At 35.8% G+C, this 17,969-nt stretch overlaps 1 protein-coding gene across 12 annotated transcripts in view; it reads right to left on the bottom strand.

Annotated features, from left to right (window-relative positions):
- Positions 1 to 17,969, bottom strand: part of SPAG9 (sperm associated antigen 9) — a 142,788-nt gene that overhangs the window by 36,283 nt on the left and 88,536 nt on the right. For 8 of the 12 annotated variants that reach the window (XM_067714780.1, XM_067714781.1, XM_067714786.1 and 5 more), the window contains 4 exons: positions 17,808 to 17,849; positions 10,194 to 10,401; positions 9,548 to 9,647; positions 4,685 to 4,806 (listed from right to left, as the gene is read on the bottom strand). In XM_067714780.1, coding sequence (XP_067570881.1) covers positions 4,685 to 4,806; positions 9,548 to 9,647; positions 10,194 to 10,401; positions 17,808 to 17,849 — 472 coding nt within the window. The remainder of the gene's footprint in view (positions 1 to 4,684; positions 4,807 to 9,547; positions 9,648 to 10,193; positions 10,402 to 17,807; positions 17,850 to 17,969) is intronic. The other 4 variants (XM_067714782.1, XM_067714784.1, XM_067714788.1 and 1 more) reach the window with 1 other exon arrangement.

Below are 17,969 nucleotides of genomic sequence, written 5' to 3'. Positions count from 1 at the left end.
TGCTAAACTCTCAAGCACATAGGGAGATAAGCATAAAAGCTGAAAATATATGCAGGGGGAAAAATAGTTGAGCAGAGGAAAAAAAAAAAGAGAAAGCATTAAATGAGAACAGCAGCCAAGACCACCTAGCTTAAAAAGCAGTAATATTAAAGAATTTAAAAGCATACACACCAGAATATTCCCCTGGGTAAGCAGCCCAAGAGAAAAAACGAATGAGAATCTCAATTAGATTGTTTTCAGAAAGCAAGATCTACACTCACTTATTTCAAAATGAGAGAGAGGAGCCAATAAAATTGAAAAGATGTGGAGAAACCAAACACAATAAAGTATAAATATTATAAATAGGAAAAATTTTTGAAATATGTACTCTATGGAAATCATATCCTATAATGTAGTTTCTAGAGTTTACACCTTCCCAATGAAGAGTTCTCCTAAAATCTAGTGTATAAATTTAATATATAACCAATAGGATCGTCCAAAATTTTCACTTTGAAATGTATCAATAAAAACTAACTAATAACTATAAGAAAAATAACTTGAAGTGGCCCCATTTCTATTCATGACTTCAACTAAGCATAAACTTAGGTCTGACATATTTGAAAACCTTACCTATTAAAACAAGCAAAAAAACTGCCTGACGGTTTTAAAAATAGACATCTCATTTGGATTTTAGCACTGATTCTCAAGCTCAGTCCATAGATGGGCTCTGGATTATCTGTCACTTCCTTGAGAAAGCATACACAATTTTATCTATTTCTGTATGTGCACTTTTCCAAAAGTACACTACTCTCTTACAAATTCTCCTGTAAAGGAGTTTTAATTCCAAAAGGTAAAGAAGCGTAGGTTTAGAGGTGAAACAAAACTGTTAAAACTATTTAACAATCCATTCACTTAGCTGCTGTGCTATGTCCCAAAGACTCAACAGTGAGCAAAAGATATAGTTGTCTTTGCCACATTGAGCTTATCGTCTAGCCAGAGAGACAGGCACACTAAAAAACTACAATAAAGTATTATGAAGAGTTGCATAATAAACTGCAGTCCTATGGGAATATGTTTCCAGACAACTGAGCTTTAACTAGGGGATCAAGGCAGAACTCCTGGAGGAGGATATTCCATTTAATCAGAGGCAAGAAGGAGATACAGAGACAGATACATAGATTTTCTTTTTTAAGAAAGGACGCAAACAATCCTTCATGACTGGTTTTGAGGGAAGTGTGAGAGATTTAGGATGGAGAACTGAGTTGATGGTGAGGTTATTCACTGAGGTAGTATATGCTGGTATAAGAACAGCCTTTGGGGACAGGACAATAAAGAAAGATGCTGATGAACTGAGCTTTAGGCATATCAACTATAAAGTTCTACAAATCATCTTAAAGATGTCTAATGGGCTGTTTGGAAGTAATAGTCTGGGGCTGTAGAAAAAAATCTTGGACGGAGAGAAAGACTTGGGAGCAATTAGCCATGAAAGCCAAGAAACAAGAGCAAATCAGACCTCCCAAACATGGAAGCAAGACTGGGCCAGGAACATCTGAAAAATGGGCGGAGAAAGAGGGTCCTGCAAAGAAGACTGAAAAGAAATAGTCAGAGGCAGGAACGAATGCAGGGAAGTCTGATACCACAGAAACCCAGCAAAGACCGTTTTAAAGACAAATGCTATTTGAGAAGTCATGTGAAATAACTTAGAAGGAACAGCTGGATATAGCAAACAAGAAGTTGTTTCAGGGAAGGTTAGTGTGGGGCAGAATGCCAGATTGTAGTCAGATGAGGTGCAAGTGGGACTGGGGAAATCCTCCCAGTTAAAAGTAGCCACCCTTTCAAGAAGTCTATTTTGTCCACTGGTGTATCACAAGCATCTAGAATAGTGCCAGGCTCATAACAGACGCCTACCTCACCGATATTTCTGCAAAAAAGCACGCCTGGAAATGGGAGAAGAGTAAGTGATATGGTGGAAAGGTACTAAAGATAGGGAGTCAGAGGAGGGCAGTAGTTTTATTTTAAAATGGAAAAGACCTGAACATGTTTAAATGATAACAGGAAGAAGTTAGTAAAAATTGTGAAGTTGAAAAAATAGAATTTAATCAAGAGAATGAAAATCTCAAGAGTAGGATGCATGAATGTATGATTTCCAAGTTCTAGAACGTGGCCATGGAGGGTAAGTGACTAAAGTGAATAGAGAAAAGGATCATTGGAAATAAAGTCAAGGGATGAGACATCAATCAAGATAAAGGACAAATTCTGGGGGATTATCTCTTTTAAATTATTAAAATCTGAAAAAAGTAATCTAAATACTGACTACATGCATAATGATTTCAAAAACAAGGGAAGAGTTTTACAACAACACAGCAATTAGAAAAATGAATAATGAGTTATAGAAATGGACTATGTACTTATTTATCAACCAACGTTCATTTAAGGAACTTTGTGAGAAACAATTTTACTAGTTTAACTATGTTCCATTTAGTGAGTATTACACTGCAATTACTATCACTGAACTGACCAGAAGAGAAGCCAAGGAAAAACTATGTGCCTTGGAGATGTCATTTAACATCTTTGACCAAAAGTATTCATGTAGGCTTAAGTCACTACACTTAAGGTGATATATTAAAACTTCTAATCTGGAACATTCTAAAGATAAATATATCAATATCTGCAAAAGGGAAAAGACAGTAGTTTACAGTCTATTTCTTTTTTTCAAAGTGGAAAGGAAATCAGAATTTTGCTTTTAACCTATTTATTATGCTTCATTTTCTGACTTAAAGAATGGAAGCTTTCGGAAAATACTTGATTTAAAAGACCACAATTATTTCTAAGTACTATGTGGCTTCTTAACTCTACAGGGAAGAAAGTTTGGGGCCAATAACCTCAATAATGATATTACTCAATACTGGATTATAAGGAAGCAGAGTGTACAAAGAACATTTAAAAAGTACTTCATTCTGGTTAAATACAAAGGGGAAGCAAGAAGGAATTTTTTTTAGATGATGTATATTGATTCTGGTGGTGGTTATACAACTCTACGCATTTGTTAAAACAAAAAATTGAACCTCACTGTATATAAATCTGAATATAAGTTTAAACATTAAAAAATTCTTCTTTCTAACATTTTTTTGCATCTGCCCCTCAATTTTTGCCAGGGAATCAGTTTCTTAAACCAATCAAATCTTAAAAGGAACTTTTCATGCATAATTTAATCTTAACAAAGAGTATAAATTTAAATGTAAAAATGGAGTGCTCCTTAAGAATTAATCTTTTAGCCTTTCTTGAGAAATGCAAGCTCATTCAATTGCATCCAACGTTTTACTAAGACTTTAATGGTGGGAGTCTATGTCTAACTCAGTTTTGTTTATGTACTTTCAATCTCTCTTACTTTACATAAGACTGTGAGCTCTGTTTAGACAGAACTTGTATTTCCTTCAAAAAATATTTGTCGAGGACATAACTAGTAACCAATAAATTTAACATAAATGAATGCAAGTAACACCTCTCTAGGTTCACAAGAACTGACAAACAGCACCTTTTAAGAACAGTGTAATCTGTACTGAATTTACACTAAGGGATACAAAAAATGTTTGGAGACCAGAATCCATCCCAAAGGCATAGATTTTTTTTTAATACTATAACATTTTCCATTTCTGTAAGGTCTTAAGTTATAAGAAAGGCACACCAAAGCTAACTGACATGTCATGTAAGTTTTTTTTTTGGCCACGCCTCATGGCTTGAGGGATCTTAGTTCCCCGACTAGGGATTGAACCTGTGCCCCTCCAGTGGAAGCACAGAGTCTTAATCACTGGACATCCAAGGAAGTCCCATTCATGTAATTATTGTTGAAAGGAACTTTAGGGATCACCTAGAGCACAGCAAACTTTTTCTGTAGAGGGCCAGATGGTAAATATTTTAGGCTTTGTAAACCACATAATCTGTTACAGACAACTTAACTCTGCTGTTGTGGGGTAAAAGAAACTATAAACAATCCGTGAAAAATAAGTGTGGCTGTGTGAACTCTACTCGTACACATAGGAGGTGAGCTGGATTTGGCCCATGAGCCGCAGCTTGTCCAACTCTTGAACTCTTTCTTTTTATGCACAAAGAAACTAATGCCCAGAGAGGTTAAGCTATCTGGCAAAGGTCACCAGATAAATAGTAGAAGAGCCAAATGCATTATCCTTTTCAAACCAGATATTCTTCAACAATACAAACTCTAAAATGATTACATTTCCCAAAGAGCTAAAACAGAATACTCTGTGAAATCTCAGAAAAATCAAGTGTTATAATTTCTTATTTAATTAAGGTCAACAGGATTTAATGAACGCTATTTAAGACAGGAATTAACTATCCATCAATCCATAAATCTATACATCTATACATATACCCCATATATACATATATCACTGTGCTTCTTCTATGTAATACTGTTCTCAGAATATAGCAGGAGTTCAATAAATTGTGTGACATGAATTCAAAATACAAACTAAAATGTAATTCAATTCTAGGCACATCCATAAGTGAACATATTCTCATTTAAAACTTTCATCATCTCAAAGAATACATTCTTATTAATTATGTAAAAGTGCAATAACTCTGCCCCACTGGACAGTTAGAGACATTTTAAAGAAATTTTCAATTAAGTCATTTAAAAAATCTATTTTTAAAACAGTATGATACTACTTCAGATAAACGATCATACCTAGTAAATCTGCTCCTTCATCCACATCTCCAATTAGACCTGAACCAGCTGAAGATAGTTCTTCAAAGAGAGACTCTGTATTGCGATCAAAAGCTTTGTTCTCTATGCCTTTGGTGGGAGTGCTAGGCAGAAAAAACCAAAACCAAATCAACAAATAAGTGAAAGATGTTTTCAACTGTGCAAAATGAATACAAAAGGCTAAGTTACATAGGAATTTTTAACCTGTAATTTACATTTCATATAAAATATAATTTAAAAGGATTTCTCAAGGGTGTCATAAGAGATTCCCATTAAACTCCACAGAGAGAACTGTTGATGAATATATAGAATGTTTTTGCAGTGAGATCCTAGCAAACACAAACAGTAAATGGCAGCTAAAAGAGAGCACTACTCTGCATTGTTCAGGCACTGGTCTAAGTCCTTTCACAGACTACCTTACTAAAACCTTCACACCTACTCTACAAAAGATCTGCTGCTATTATCCCAACTTTACAGAAGGAAACTAAAGAGGTTATGGAATTTGCCAAGATCATCCAGCAAATGAGTCAAAGAGGCAGGACTCAAACCCAAGCAGCCAGGCTTCAGAATCCATGATCTTAACTACCATGGTCCACGTTGTCTGGGTATAAATTAGCATGGCCATTTTATTTTTCTTTTAAGGGCAACTTGGCAATATCAAAATTTAAAATGTAAATACCCACTGACCCAAGAACTTGATGTTAAAAAAATTCCTACAGGGAATTCCCTGGCAGTCCAGTGGTTAGGACTTGGTGCTTTCACTGCAGTGGCTGGGGTTCAGTCCCTGGTTGGGGAACTAAGATCCCGCAAGCTGTGCAGCGTGGCCACAAATAAAAAAAAAAATCCTACAAAGCCCCTGTCACAAGAAGGCAATTATGTACGTAAAAGGATGGTCAGAGTAGCAAAAAGTTGAAACAACCCAAGTGATCATTAACAGGGCACAGATGAAATAAGTTATGGATATACCTGAAAGTTTCAACTTTTAACTTTAAAAACATTAAAATACAGCTTTAGAAATGAAAGAAACCCATTATATAAAGGTGCTTTTTATAAAGCAAGTTGCAATACAGTATGTATAATATAAGCCCTTTTTGCAGGGGTATGGAGGAGAATGGGGAAATGTACGTGTTTGTGCATTAGTGTTACATTAATAGAAAAAAGTCTGCACAGGATTTCCAGTTAAATACGATGGACACAGTCATTTATCACCCAATAATTGAGAAACTCAACTGAAAGGACAGTAAAGGAATTTAAAAAGTATACACCCACAAGGACATAGGGAACAGAAAAAGAAACTACAGCAGATGAAATGTGAACAAAATTATATAAGATAGAAAACAGATGGGCAAACAGTAGAAATTGATTTAACAGACCAGACAAAGCTTCAACTTAAGCCATTAGTGTTTAGGAAGGAAGTCAGCATGCTGCCAGAACCCCTGAAAGGCTCAGGAATTGAAGGAACCAGCAATCTGCAGAGAGAAGCATGCAAGAGGGAACATAAGATAGAGGGATGTGATGAAAGACAGCACAAGAAGCTATATGAGACCTAAATCCAACCCTCCAGGACAGTGAGACCTCCCTTCTCCTGGCATTGCTCCCTGAACAATGGAAGCCAAGGTTAAATGTTATAGGCAGAAAACTGGAGAATCAATGTCATTTACTTAAGTATGAGCAAAACAGCCACAGAGAACCAGACGATCAAAGAAAGTCTCTATCATAAAATTGAGTCCAAAACACTCAGAGTAAAAGGAGACAGTGAATGCAGACAGCAGCAAAAACTTAAAAAAAAAAATTTTATTTTATTTTCATAATAAAGTTACATCCGTAAGAGAACTGTAGGGTGTTATAAAAAGTACCTATCCAAGAAAAACAAAAAAACTTTTAGAAAAAAATTGACGAAGGTTGAAAGAGAAAGTTGAAGAAATCATCCAGAAATTATAAAAAAAATAGAAGAGACAGAAAAGAGGGGAAAAAGGGAATTGTGAGGGTCAGTCCAGAATGTTCAATATCTACCTAATAAGTGTTTCAGAAAAAGAGAAGAAAAGACAACAAAAAGGAGAAATAAGAGAAAATTTCTCAACGGGGAAATATGAATTTCCAGATGAAAGGACTACTGCAGATACAAAAGAAGATGCCTACATTGAACACATCATCATGAATTTTTAAAAAGGAAAAAACAAACAAAACAACAACAAACAGGGATAAAGATCCTAAAAGCTTACAGAGAATATATTAAAAAAGCAAGAATCCAAATGGCAACACTCCACTAAACATGACAATGAATTAATGTCCTCACAATTCTGAATAAAAACTTCTGAAGATTTCCCAACCTGGAATTCTATATCCAGCCAAACTATCATTCCTTTAAATGACATTTATCACATTCAAGTTCTCAAAAAACTTACTTCCAAAACAGCCTTTGCCAGGAAAGCTAGTAAGAATATTTCTGTCAAAACAAAGGCATAAATCAAGAAGCTAGATGTCATGGTATCCAGGAAATAGAAGATGGAACAAAGGAGAGAAGTGAAAAAAATTCCCAGCATGAAAATGAGGGCAAATTCCAGGACCAGAGCAAACACAAAAATGTCTACATTGGAGAATGGTAACAGAAGGTTCCAGGAAACTGGTTTTATTTATATTTGGCCATTTTGAGAATGTTTACATTTATGATTTGCAGGGTATCTGTTAGTGAAGTAGTGATAGGTATGTAGAAACCTAAGCAAAAGAAACAAACAGAACAAAACCAAAAAAACCCCAAGGCTTTACTAAATTAAAGAAAAACGAAGTTGTAAAAGAAAGGAAATGTAATCATAGTATATTCTGTGGCTAGGCTGTTATTAGTATTTATATAATCATAATGATATAAACAATGAATGTTAATTTAACAGAAACTGAGATATAATTATATTGGGAGGATGAAAGGAAAGATGATGGTTTAAAGAGCTATGCCCTATAAAGTCAATAGCTAATATTGCAGCCTTTTTTAAACCAGGACTCCTCATTTGATCCACAGGATACAGAAAATGATTTGAGTGACTATTTGCTCAATTCTCCCAAAGAAAGTATATAGCTAGTACTGTTCTAGATGCACAGGAGTATAAATATTTATTTATTTTTTGGCTGCAGTGGGTCTTAGTTACGGCGCACGGGATCTTTCGTTGTGGTACATGGGCTTCTCTCTAGCTGCGGTGTGCAGGCTCAGTAGTTGCAGTGTGCACAGGCTCCAGAGTGTGTGGGCTCTGTAGTTGCAGCACACAGGCTCTCTAGTTGTGGCACATGGGCCCAGCCGCCCTGCAGCTTGTGGGATCCTAGTTCCCTGACCAGGGATTGAACCGGCATGCCCTGCATTGCAAGGCAGATTCTCAATCACTGGACCACCGGGGAAGTCCCTGCATAGGAGTATAGCTAATTCATTATATACAAGGGGTGCCTTAGGGCATTAAGACTTCATTTTCTCACTGAACCCCAACTGAGAAAGAGAGAGACCAAGGAAGAACAGCATAGGATGTGATTTAGATATCTGAAGATAAATACCCAAGGAGACCTGAGAAGTGATAGAGACTGCCTCTTGGGAGTGGGAATGAGGGGTCAGTAGGGGTAAGGGCCTACTATTGCCCTTCATATTTTGTATTATGATTTGACCTTAATACTGCCATACATGCTTTAGTCTAATAAAAATGTTTTTGATTTTTAAAAACAGGTTCAGAATGACAAGAGCGCACAACTGTTAGTAAGTAGCTGCATCTCTTAGGTTTAGGAGAGGATGAATAAGAAGGAAATTTCACTTTTTACACTCTGCATTTTTAATTTCTTAAATAAACAATAAAGAAAAAATCTTTCAGTAGAGCACAGCCTTTGAAATCAGAGTCCTAGATTGAATCCCAGCTCCACCTCTTGCCAGCTTGGTAACCTTGGACAAGTTACTGTACAACTCTGAGCTTCCTTATCTGTAAAATGGGGGTGAAGACATCAACCTCATAAGGTTATAATTAAGATAAAATGATATAAAACAATAATGAAGGTAACAATAATGTTAGCTAACATTTATTGAACTGGACACTTTGCCAATGATTTAACATATATTGATTAATTTACTCCTTACAGCCATCTGAAGTATTATCATAATTCCCTTTTATGGATGAAGAAACTTACCTCAGATTCAAATCCTAGTCAGGATTTGAATGCATGTAGTCTTATTCTAGGCTCATGCTTTTTAACCGCTACTGCATATAATGTCTAGCAGTGATCAAAAAAATGGCACATATTTTTATGGTCATTGTTAATTAATTAAAAAATAAAATTTATGGAAGAAATTAAAAGGCAGCAGCTCCTGTGTGACATTCTTGAACATCAATATATTTCAGATGATCTTCATTAAGATGATACATACCATTCTCTTCTAACCTCTAAATAGCCTCCCCATGTAAAATGATACTAAAATGAGACTAATTTCCTCTAGTAATGAGATCATTACAGTTTTGAAGGGAATACATTGTCTTCTTCCTGATTGGGGGAAGGAATAAAGTTCCTTCAAATTATATTTTCCCCACTTCTGCTGTTATGTTTTTCCCAGTTCCACAAAGTAGGGAATACTCCTTGGCTGTCTTTTTTCCCCATCCGTCCACATGCTCCTAGTCCCTGATGCTGCAAAGGTAACACTTCACAGAAGATTTAAACTATGTACAATATCCAGCTTCAAAAAAGACAAAACTGAAATATAACATCAACATTTCTTCAGCAAAACATTTGAATGCATTTTATCTGGTCAGAGACCAGGGGACAACAGTGTGCTTTGGGAGAGGGGAAAGGGAAGGATAAGATGTCCTAATCGGGCTTTTACAGTACCTTGAGCCTTTATATCCACTGAGATCTTTGTCCATATCCAACTCAGGAGTGGATTCAATGATTGCCTGAACTTCTGACTTCTCTTCATTTTCAGCAGAGTCTTAGGAAAGAACAAGATAACAAAAACAATGCATATAGCACATACTGCCCCTGTTATGAAAATTGCTTCTATGGTTGTAAATACATCATTTGATCATAAAAAATTTTAAAGAGTTGATTCTAGGAAACACAAGGTTAGACAGACAATATGTCATATATTCAATTAACAGTAAATATGAGCAACTAAAAAATAACCAAAGGAAGTTTTCACTTGTGGTTCTCTGGACACAGTGCAGTGTACACCAGGCCAGAACTCACTGTTTTCCTTGTATTTAAGGGGTGAAATACAGAGAAATTAAAGACAAAGACTAATGACCTAAGGTAGGGAACAGAAAAAGAATGTCCTCCTGCCTTTCAGGCTCTCAACCCCTCAGCCACTGCCCCACCACTTTTCTCTCTAAAACTTTATGTAATCATCACATCTTAAAGCTTATTTACAATTGAATACAGTTTTATAAATCTATGGCAGTAACACCCCAAAGATGTCATATCCACATCTGGATTTACTGAATACTTTGTCAGTATGTAAATAAGTAGGGTCACTTACCTGTTGATACATTTCTAGTTTCTTGGACTACCTGTACTTCAATATGCTTGCTTCTCTCTAACTTATCTGGTGTATCTGCAACCTTCACAAATCCTTCATTCTCTTCATGTAAGGGAGTATCACTAGGAATTGCTGCCACATCTGAAGCAGTTGTTGATGCTGGAGTGGTAGCTTTAGATCCTCCCTGGCTGACATCAGAAAGTTCATCCTACGAATAAATATAATTAGGGAAAACAGTCTGACAAGTAATTTATTTAAAACTATCTTTTAAATGGGTTAAGAAACTTGAAAGAAAATTCTATTAAAAAACAGTAAGTCACTGATTACCAAAGGAAATCAATAAATAATCTCTGCAGATCATTTTCAAGTAATTAGGAAATATTTAAGCAATCATGTTTTTCCAGACATACATGACATTCTTCTAAATAGAAGACCTGAAGATAAAAGTAGAGTGGCAGTATTAGCAATAAAATCATACATTACTGTCATCATCAGAGTTTGTAATGGCAGTCCTAATTTGTAAAATCATTTGATAATAAAGACTTGTTTCCAAACACTTAGAGCATGTACTGTGTGGTAGCTACTCTAAAACAGCAATGGAATAACAAGATTCTTAATCTCAGGATACAGTTTTGTAAACAGTGTTCTTAAAACATCCTGTATCCAGGGAATTCCCTGGTGGCCTAGTGGTTAGGTCTCCGTGCTTTTACTGCCAATGGCCCGGGTTCAATCCCTGGTTGGGGAACTAAGATCCTGCAAGCTGCAAGGCGTAACCAAAAAAAGAAAACAAATCCTGCATCCAGATCACTTGAAGTGCTTGTAAAAAGGACAGATTCTAAGTCCAAGCCCAGACTTTAGGCAGTGAGATCAGGTAATCTGCATGTTTAACAAGCAATCCAGGTCATTTATATATAATCATTAAAATTTCACAGCTACTTCTAAGATCCACAGATAGGCTCCAAGAAGTACATGCCCAGACTGAAAATTTATGCAAACATTTATGTACAATGAATTTTTCTAGGAAAAGAATCTACAACTTTTATCAGATTTTCAATGGGGTTTGTGACTCCAAAATAATCAAAAACAGCTGTCCACTAGCTACCAATAACGAGGCAGTTCTTTACAGCAAAGTACCCAGTCTTAAAGAGAATGGGACAAAATGTTTAGTACTAGTAATGATGATGATGATGATCAGGGTGAATTTAGTGAATGCACCAAATGTATAATTTTGGATAAGTTATGTATTCTTCCTATAGCTATGTTTTCTCATCTGTAAAATAGAGATAATGGTACCTAATTCATTGGATTATTCTAAATTTTTCTGTATAAAGACTTAGCGGTGTATTCACACATACCAAGTGTTTAAAATGTTGGCTATTTATTACAATTTATAACAATACATTATGCACAACTTTGAAAATTTGGCAATACATGCTTTTGGCCTAAGGAGAAAAAAAGAATATATAAATACATTAAATTGTGCTATGGTGGGGGATGATTATTAGTGATTTTTATTTCCCTCTTTAAAATTTTATCTTTCTTAACTTTTAAAGAACATGGTTTAAAATACATTATAGCTAAATCAACTATAGTTCAATAAAAATAAAATATAGCTATAAAAATAATGGAATAGAATCCAAGCAATTAAAAATAACTAACATTATACCAATCTTACACTGTCTGAGAGATTTAGGTTATTTTAAGTGCTGAAAAGTAAGAGGGTGTTCAAGGTTAAGACTCTCTTCAAGTATAAGAAAACATTTTTTGACATATAGTCAACTTACACATGCTATGATGGACAGCAACTACAATGAAAGTAATCACACTTGGAGAACTTAACCATCACCAAACCTCTTAGCTTTACAACATTAAAATGTTTCATCTCCATTTTCTTCTCTTAATATTTTAATTTACTATAATGCATTTTGACGTATGGCTGAACTAATATAAATCAATTACCAGATGAGAACAAAGGGCATGCAAAAGAAAATATATTCTCTATGGCAAATCGAGAGCTCTTTATCCTTTCCATAGTCCTCCCACCCACACTCTTCATCCCTATCCCAGGCTTTTGGAGGTTATTCCCCCCTTATTTTTGTTTTTAATAATGAGAAATCTATAAAGTCAGACTGTGACCTAGCATGTTGTACTCACTAAGAGTTTTGAGTATCTTAGCTCTTCTGGTGGGTTTAAGCTCTAACACGTGGATAAAACCCAAATATTTGCTGAAGACCGTCATCCTGGTAAATTTTTGCTAGGCTCATTTTCTGACAGTTTATATTGTACTTGGACTTTTATAATAGTTGGTCAGCTACTAATTATTTATTGCTCATCAACATTTTAAGAAACATATATATCCATGATAGATGATCCATTTAGCAAAAACAAATCTCATCTGAGATTCAGAATCTATCAAAAGAAAAATAAAGTGGCATATCCATATTAGCATACAATACTTACTTAAAATGAATTTTCAATGACATAGGAAAATGTTATGTTAAATTGGAATATATATATACTTTTAAGGAAATAATCAGAGATGGATAGAGGATGTTATTTATAACAGCAGAGAACTGAAAACAACTTAAACGCTCCAAAATAGGAAATTAAGAAAATTATAGAACATCCATACAACAGAATACTATGCAGCAATTTAAAAAACTGTGTTGTAGAAGAATACCTACTGAGATGGAAAATATTCACAATATTCTGTGAAGAGACTGGGGACTAAAACAGTTCTGTATAGTATAATCAACTAAGAATGGCTAGAAAGAGCTATGTCAGGACACTCATGACAATTCTAAAAGTGGTTGCCACTGGGTAGTTTGATAATGAGTGACTTTTGCTTTTACTATGCTCTTGTTAGCACTTCTAAATATATATATTTTTAAGTAAAAGAAAATTATAAAATTCAGAATATAAATCTATGTATGAAGTATGGTCTCAAAAACAATTTCTACTTATTTGTTTGTATGGCTGCATTGGGTCTTCATCACTTTATTTATTTATTTGTTTGTTTGTTTATTTATTTATGGTTTCTCTTGTTGTGGAGCACGGGCTCTAGGCACGTGGGCTTCAGTAGTTGCAGCACTCGGGCTCAGTAGTTGCGGCGCACAGGCTTAGTTACTCCACAGCATGTGGGGATCTTCCCGGACCAGGGCTCGAACCCGTGTCCCCTGCATTGGCAGCTGGATTCTTAACCACTGCGCCACCAGGACAGTCCCTCAAAAACAATTTCTTTAGGTATATAAAGAGACTAGAGATAGTAAGTTTTACTATAACTAGATGAAATTCTCTTTTCAATTTGAAAGTTTTGAGAAAAGAAAACCATTTATACTATTTATGAGTTGGGACTATCCATTCATTATTGCCTTGTGTTTAAAGTAACTTTGATTACAAATATTGCAATATTAACTGTATGCTAATAAAATCAGCTGAATTACACAGCCAACTATTTTCTTTTGTGCATCTCAAATACAGACCTGATATCCAATGGGAAGAAAGACAAATCAAATACATTACTAGTTCAATCCTCTATCACCTCCTCCCCTGTTAAAATTAAAAGACAAAATTATTTGACTATTTCCTGGAGCTGGAGACTGGCACCTAATACAAAAGTATCTGATAAAAATTTCATCAAGCTGGGCTTCCCTGGTGGCGCAGTGGTTGAGAGTCCGCCTGCCAATACAGGGGACACGGGTTCATGCCCCGGTCCGGGAAGATCCCACATACCGCGGAGCGGCTGGGCCCGTGAGCCATGGCCGCTGAGTCTGCGCGTCCGGAGCCTGTGCTCTGCAATGGGAGAGGCCACAACAGTGAGAGGCCCGCATACCGAAAAGAAAAAAAAAAAAATTTCATCAAGTAAATTAGCTTGTTAGAAGTTGAGTCTGGAAAACTGACAATAATATTTCTGGAGCCAAAGAGGACTATAGTGAAAACAACTAGAAGTCACCCTGAGTACCACTCTCTTGGTCTTTGTTTTGATGTGTACTCTATTTAACAGAAAAAATAGAAGTGGCATTATTTTGGTTAATCTAACAGCCTGGCTAATTCACATTTATGTTATCATATACATGAATTCCCAAGCTTTAAAAGTTTAAAATATAAAGTACATTTAAAAATTAATATAAAGAGTCCAGGTTCTGATGAAGTACTGATGGACAGTGCTTAAACCCATCAAAACTATGGATTCAGAAAGCCCTAGAGAATATCAAGTTCATCTACAATGAGAAAATTATATGCCTTTGAAGTTATTTGAAAAATAACTGGAGGTCGATCTTGACCTTGTTGTTTCCATTTATCTCTCAAATAAAAGTCAAGTAGAGAAATTATTTCCTCTTCCTTCATATCACCCTACCCCACAAGGTCTAGCTATTTTTACCTTAAAAAAAATTATGTAGTAATTTAAAAGTTCACAATATAAACAGCTTAGCAAAAGCCCTCTTCCCCAAAATCATTTGTGGATCTGGGAGTATGAAATAAAGTAACCAGGAGAGAGCTGAACCTAAAACAGGAAAAGGACTCTGACACTTCAGGGGATCTCAAGATTTAGGGCTACAAGGAAGTGGTAAATTAGGATCTGCTTAGAAGATGGTATTTTAAAATGCTATCCAAATAACATGAGATTATTGATCTGTAACTCACTTCCCTTTTATACTTTTACCACATAAAAATATTTTACGCACATTAAAATAGCTCACAGTGTGGGCTGTACTTCTGACAGCTGGATCCCAGGGACAGACCATGAGAGCTGAAGAGGGAAAAGCTCTGAATTTTAGGGAATAGTTTTCAAAAGACGTATTTCTCCTTGGTCTCCCAGAGAGTGGAGACATAAAGCTCCCAAGATTAGCAGGAAAGCAATGAGGCGGGAAGTCGCTGTCATGTGTTTGGCCAAGGGCACAATATTCTTATATTGTATCTCCTATGGAAGAAATTATGAAATTCTGTCACTAACTATGCCTCCAACTAAAGATAGAAGGACAAAAGACAAACCTAAATATTAGCCGGCTAAAAGATAAAATGTATCACTTTTGGTCAACAATGAGTTCATATGATACCAGGTACAAAATGAGGGAAAATGTTTTACTAGGACCTAAATGGAAACTGGAAGCATTTACATAAATTATTCAACATAAAGTTATAGGGGAGCTGCATGCTGTAGTTTCGCATTCACTCTGTGACTTCTGGAGACTTCTAATTCCCATTTTATGCTGGTCATACGCCAGGTGTACTGTTTTGGCTAATAGTTTTGACTACAAATGCTGCTTTATTTATCTGAAGACCACCGGCCTATCAATTTCAATTGCCTGATGCCATTAAGATATCCTCTTCAATGACACAGGTGGGTGCCAAAAATGGAGACTCGCCAGGTGGTCAAGTCTCTTTCTGATAAACGTTACTTGTTTTGTAACCCCATTCCCACTCCTTCAGTCTTTAAGAAACTCTTACATTGTAGGCTTTCATGTCACTGGAAAATGCCCACAAAAACGAGCAACCTGACTTGGGGTTCCAGTGTTACAACTATAAAGGAATGGCACTCTTGCGCAACAAAACAAAATAACAAGTGCTGGTGAGATGTGAAGAAATTAGGACACTTGTGTACTGTTGGTGGGGTTGTAAAATGGTGCAACTGCTATGAAAACAGTATGGAGTTTTCTCATAAAAGTAAAAATAGAACTACCACATGATCCAGCACTACCCCTTCTGGGTATAAAACCAAAAGATTTGAAAATAGGGATTCAAAGAGATATCTGTATACCCATGTTCACAGCAGCACTATTCATAGTAGCCAAGAGGTAGAAGCGACCCAAATGTCCATTGAGGGATGAAATGGATAAACAAAACGTGGTATATGTATACAATGGAGTATTATTCAGCCTTAAAAAGGAAGGAAATCCTGTCACATGCTACAACGTGGATGAACCTTGAGGACATTATGCTAAGTCAAATAAGCCAGTCACAAAAGGACAACTACTACATGATTCCACTTATATGAGGTATCTAAAGTGGTCAAATTCATAGAAACACTAAGTAGAGTGGTAGTCGCCAGGGCTGAGGGCAGAGGGAAAGGGGAGTTGTTGTTTAATGGGTATAGAGCTTCAGACGTGCAAGACAAAAAAGTTCTAGAGATCTGTTTCACAACAATGTGAATACTGTTAACACTACTGGACTGTATACTTAAAAATGGTTAAGATGGTAAATTTTATGTTATACGTTTTTTATCACACAAAAAAACAGAACAAGTGTCATTACTTTTAGCTTCACTTGAGATACCATAGTGAAAACAATCTGGTCTTTGTGCTATTTTCCTACTGGTTTTAGATTATCAGGCTGAAAGTCTATAGGCCTTTACAAGATACTTTCAGATGTTCCATTCATCAAATGCCTCCCGTACCCAGTGCTGTATAGAATACATATGTCATGTGTTATCTGGCATTGCCCCATTACTATTTATGTTCAGAAAGACTATAAAGTAAGTTCACAACTATAAAAATAAATTATCCCACTAAGGACAACCTAGAAATATTCCAATACAGTGTTTTCCTAAGTAGCCGCCTGATTTCATCTGAAATAAGCTTTAAAAAGGGGGCAAGCAACTCTGCTACATAAGTTTGTCTTTAGCTTCAAAGATTTTAAGCCTAATGTAAGTAAAAGACAAAATTACAGAAAGTAACTAGCCCAATGGATACCCACTATAACACTTATCACCTTATATTTAATTTCTATGTTTACATTTCTTTCTCCCCAAGTTAAAGTTGTGTCCAAAGCAGTAGTTTTAACACTCTTTTGATTTACAACTCTACACCGTAAGAGAATCACAAAATTCTGTGTATACAAGTATTTTATAGAGAGCTTCGTATCTTTAATTTGATTCCTAGAGGAGTCCATGACCCAAAGAAACACTGAGAAGCATAATTCTAGACACATTTAGGTGAAATAAGTCTGGATGTAAATTATACTGTAGGTTCAAAAAAATTTAGAGAGGCACGGATGACCTACCTCTGAAGGTATTTCTGAAAAAGACACTGTTCCACTGTCATGGACCTGCTGAAGGCCTTACCCTGGTTAACCCTGACCTAGTAGGTAGGAGAAAGTCTTATTTTGTCTTTATATCCCCAGAGTCTAGCATATCAAGCCTGACATGAAGTAGGCTCTCAAAAGATGTTTGCTGAATGAAGCTGAATGGTGCCCTGACTGGGGCTGAACAAATCTGTTTAAATAGGGAGGCAGCCCATGGTAAAATGACATACTAGGCTGTCTCCAGGATACATACAAGTTATGTACATTCTGCCCTGAGGAAGGTATTTGTGCAAAGCATACACGTTTTCTTACCTAGAGCTGGGAAAATAGAAATAGGCTGAATTTCCACAGGGTTTACTTATTATTTTCTCCTTTATTTCAAAATGCTGACTTTAGAGAGGAGTAAATTACAGATTACAGTAAAGCCCTAGCAACCACTGTAGAAGAAATAATTTTCTTTTTTATTTCAGGGAATAACATCAGCAGTCTTCCAAACTGAGCACTTGATGTCTTGAAAATAGCAGCTGAGAAAGTACCCAAAAGTTAATCACTTTCATTTACTTTTTACAAAACGTTTTGAAACCCCATTCTCACCTCCTGTTCTATAGCCTTCAGAGGTTCAGGACTACTGCTGACCTGAGAAGAGGGAAAGATTATAAAAGAGAAAAAAAGAAAAATCATGTATTTACTAGGTGTTAGCATATTTCTAAGTATCTTTGGCTTGTGCTACCTCTCAGAATAACAAGATCTATCTCT

Source organism: Pseudorca crassidens, chromosome 19 (assembly GCF_039906515.1).
Source record: "Pseudorca crassidens isolate mPseCra1 chromosome 19, mPseCra1.hap1, whole genome shotgun sequence".
NCBI classification, from domain to species: domain Eukaryota; kingdom Metazoa; phylum Chordata; class Mammalia; order Artiodactyla; family Delphinidae; genus Pseudorca; species Pseudorca crassidens.
The sequence above is the reverse complement of the archived record's forward strand: the minus strand, read 5'-3'. Positions and strand labels throughout refer to the sequence as shown.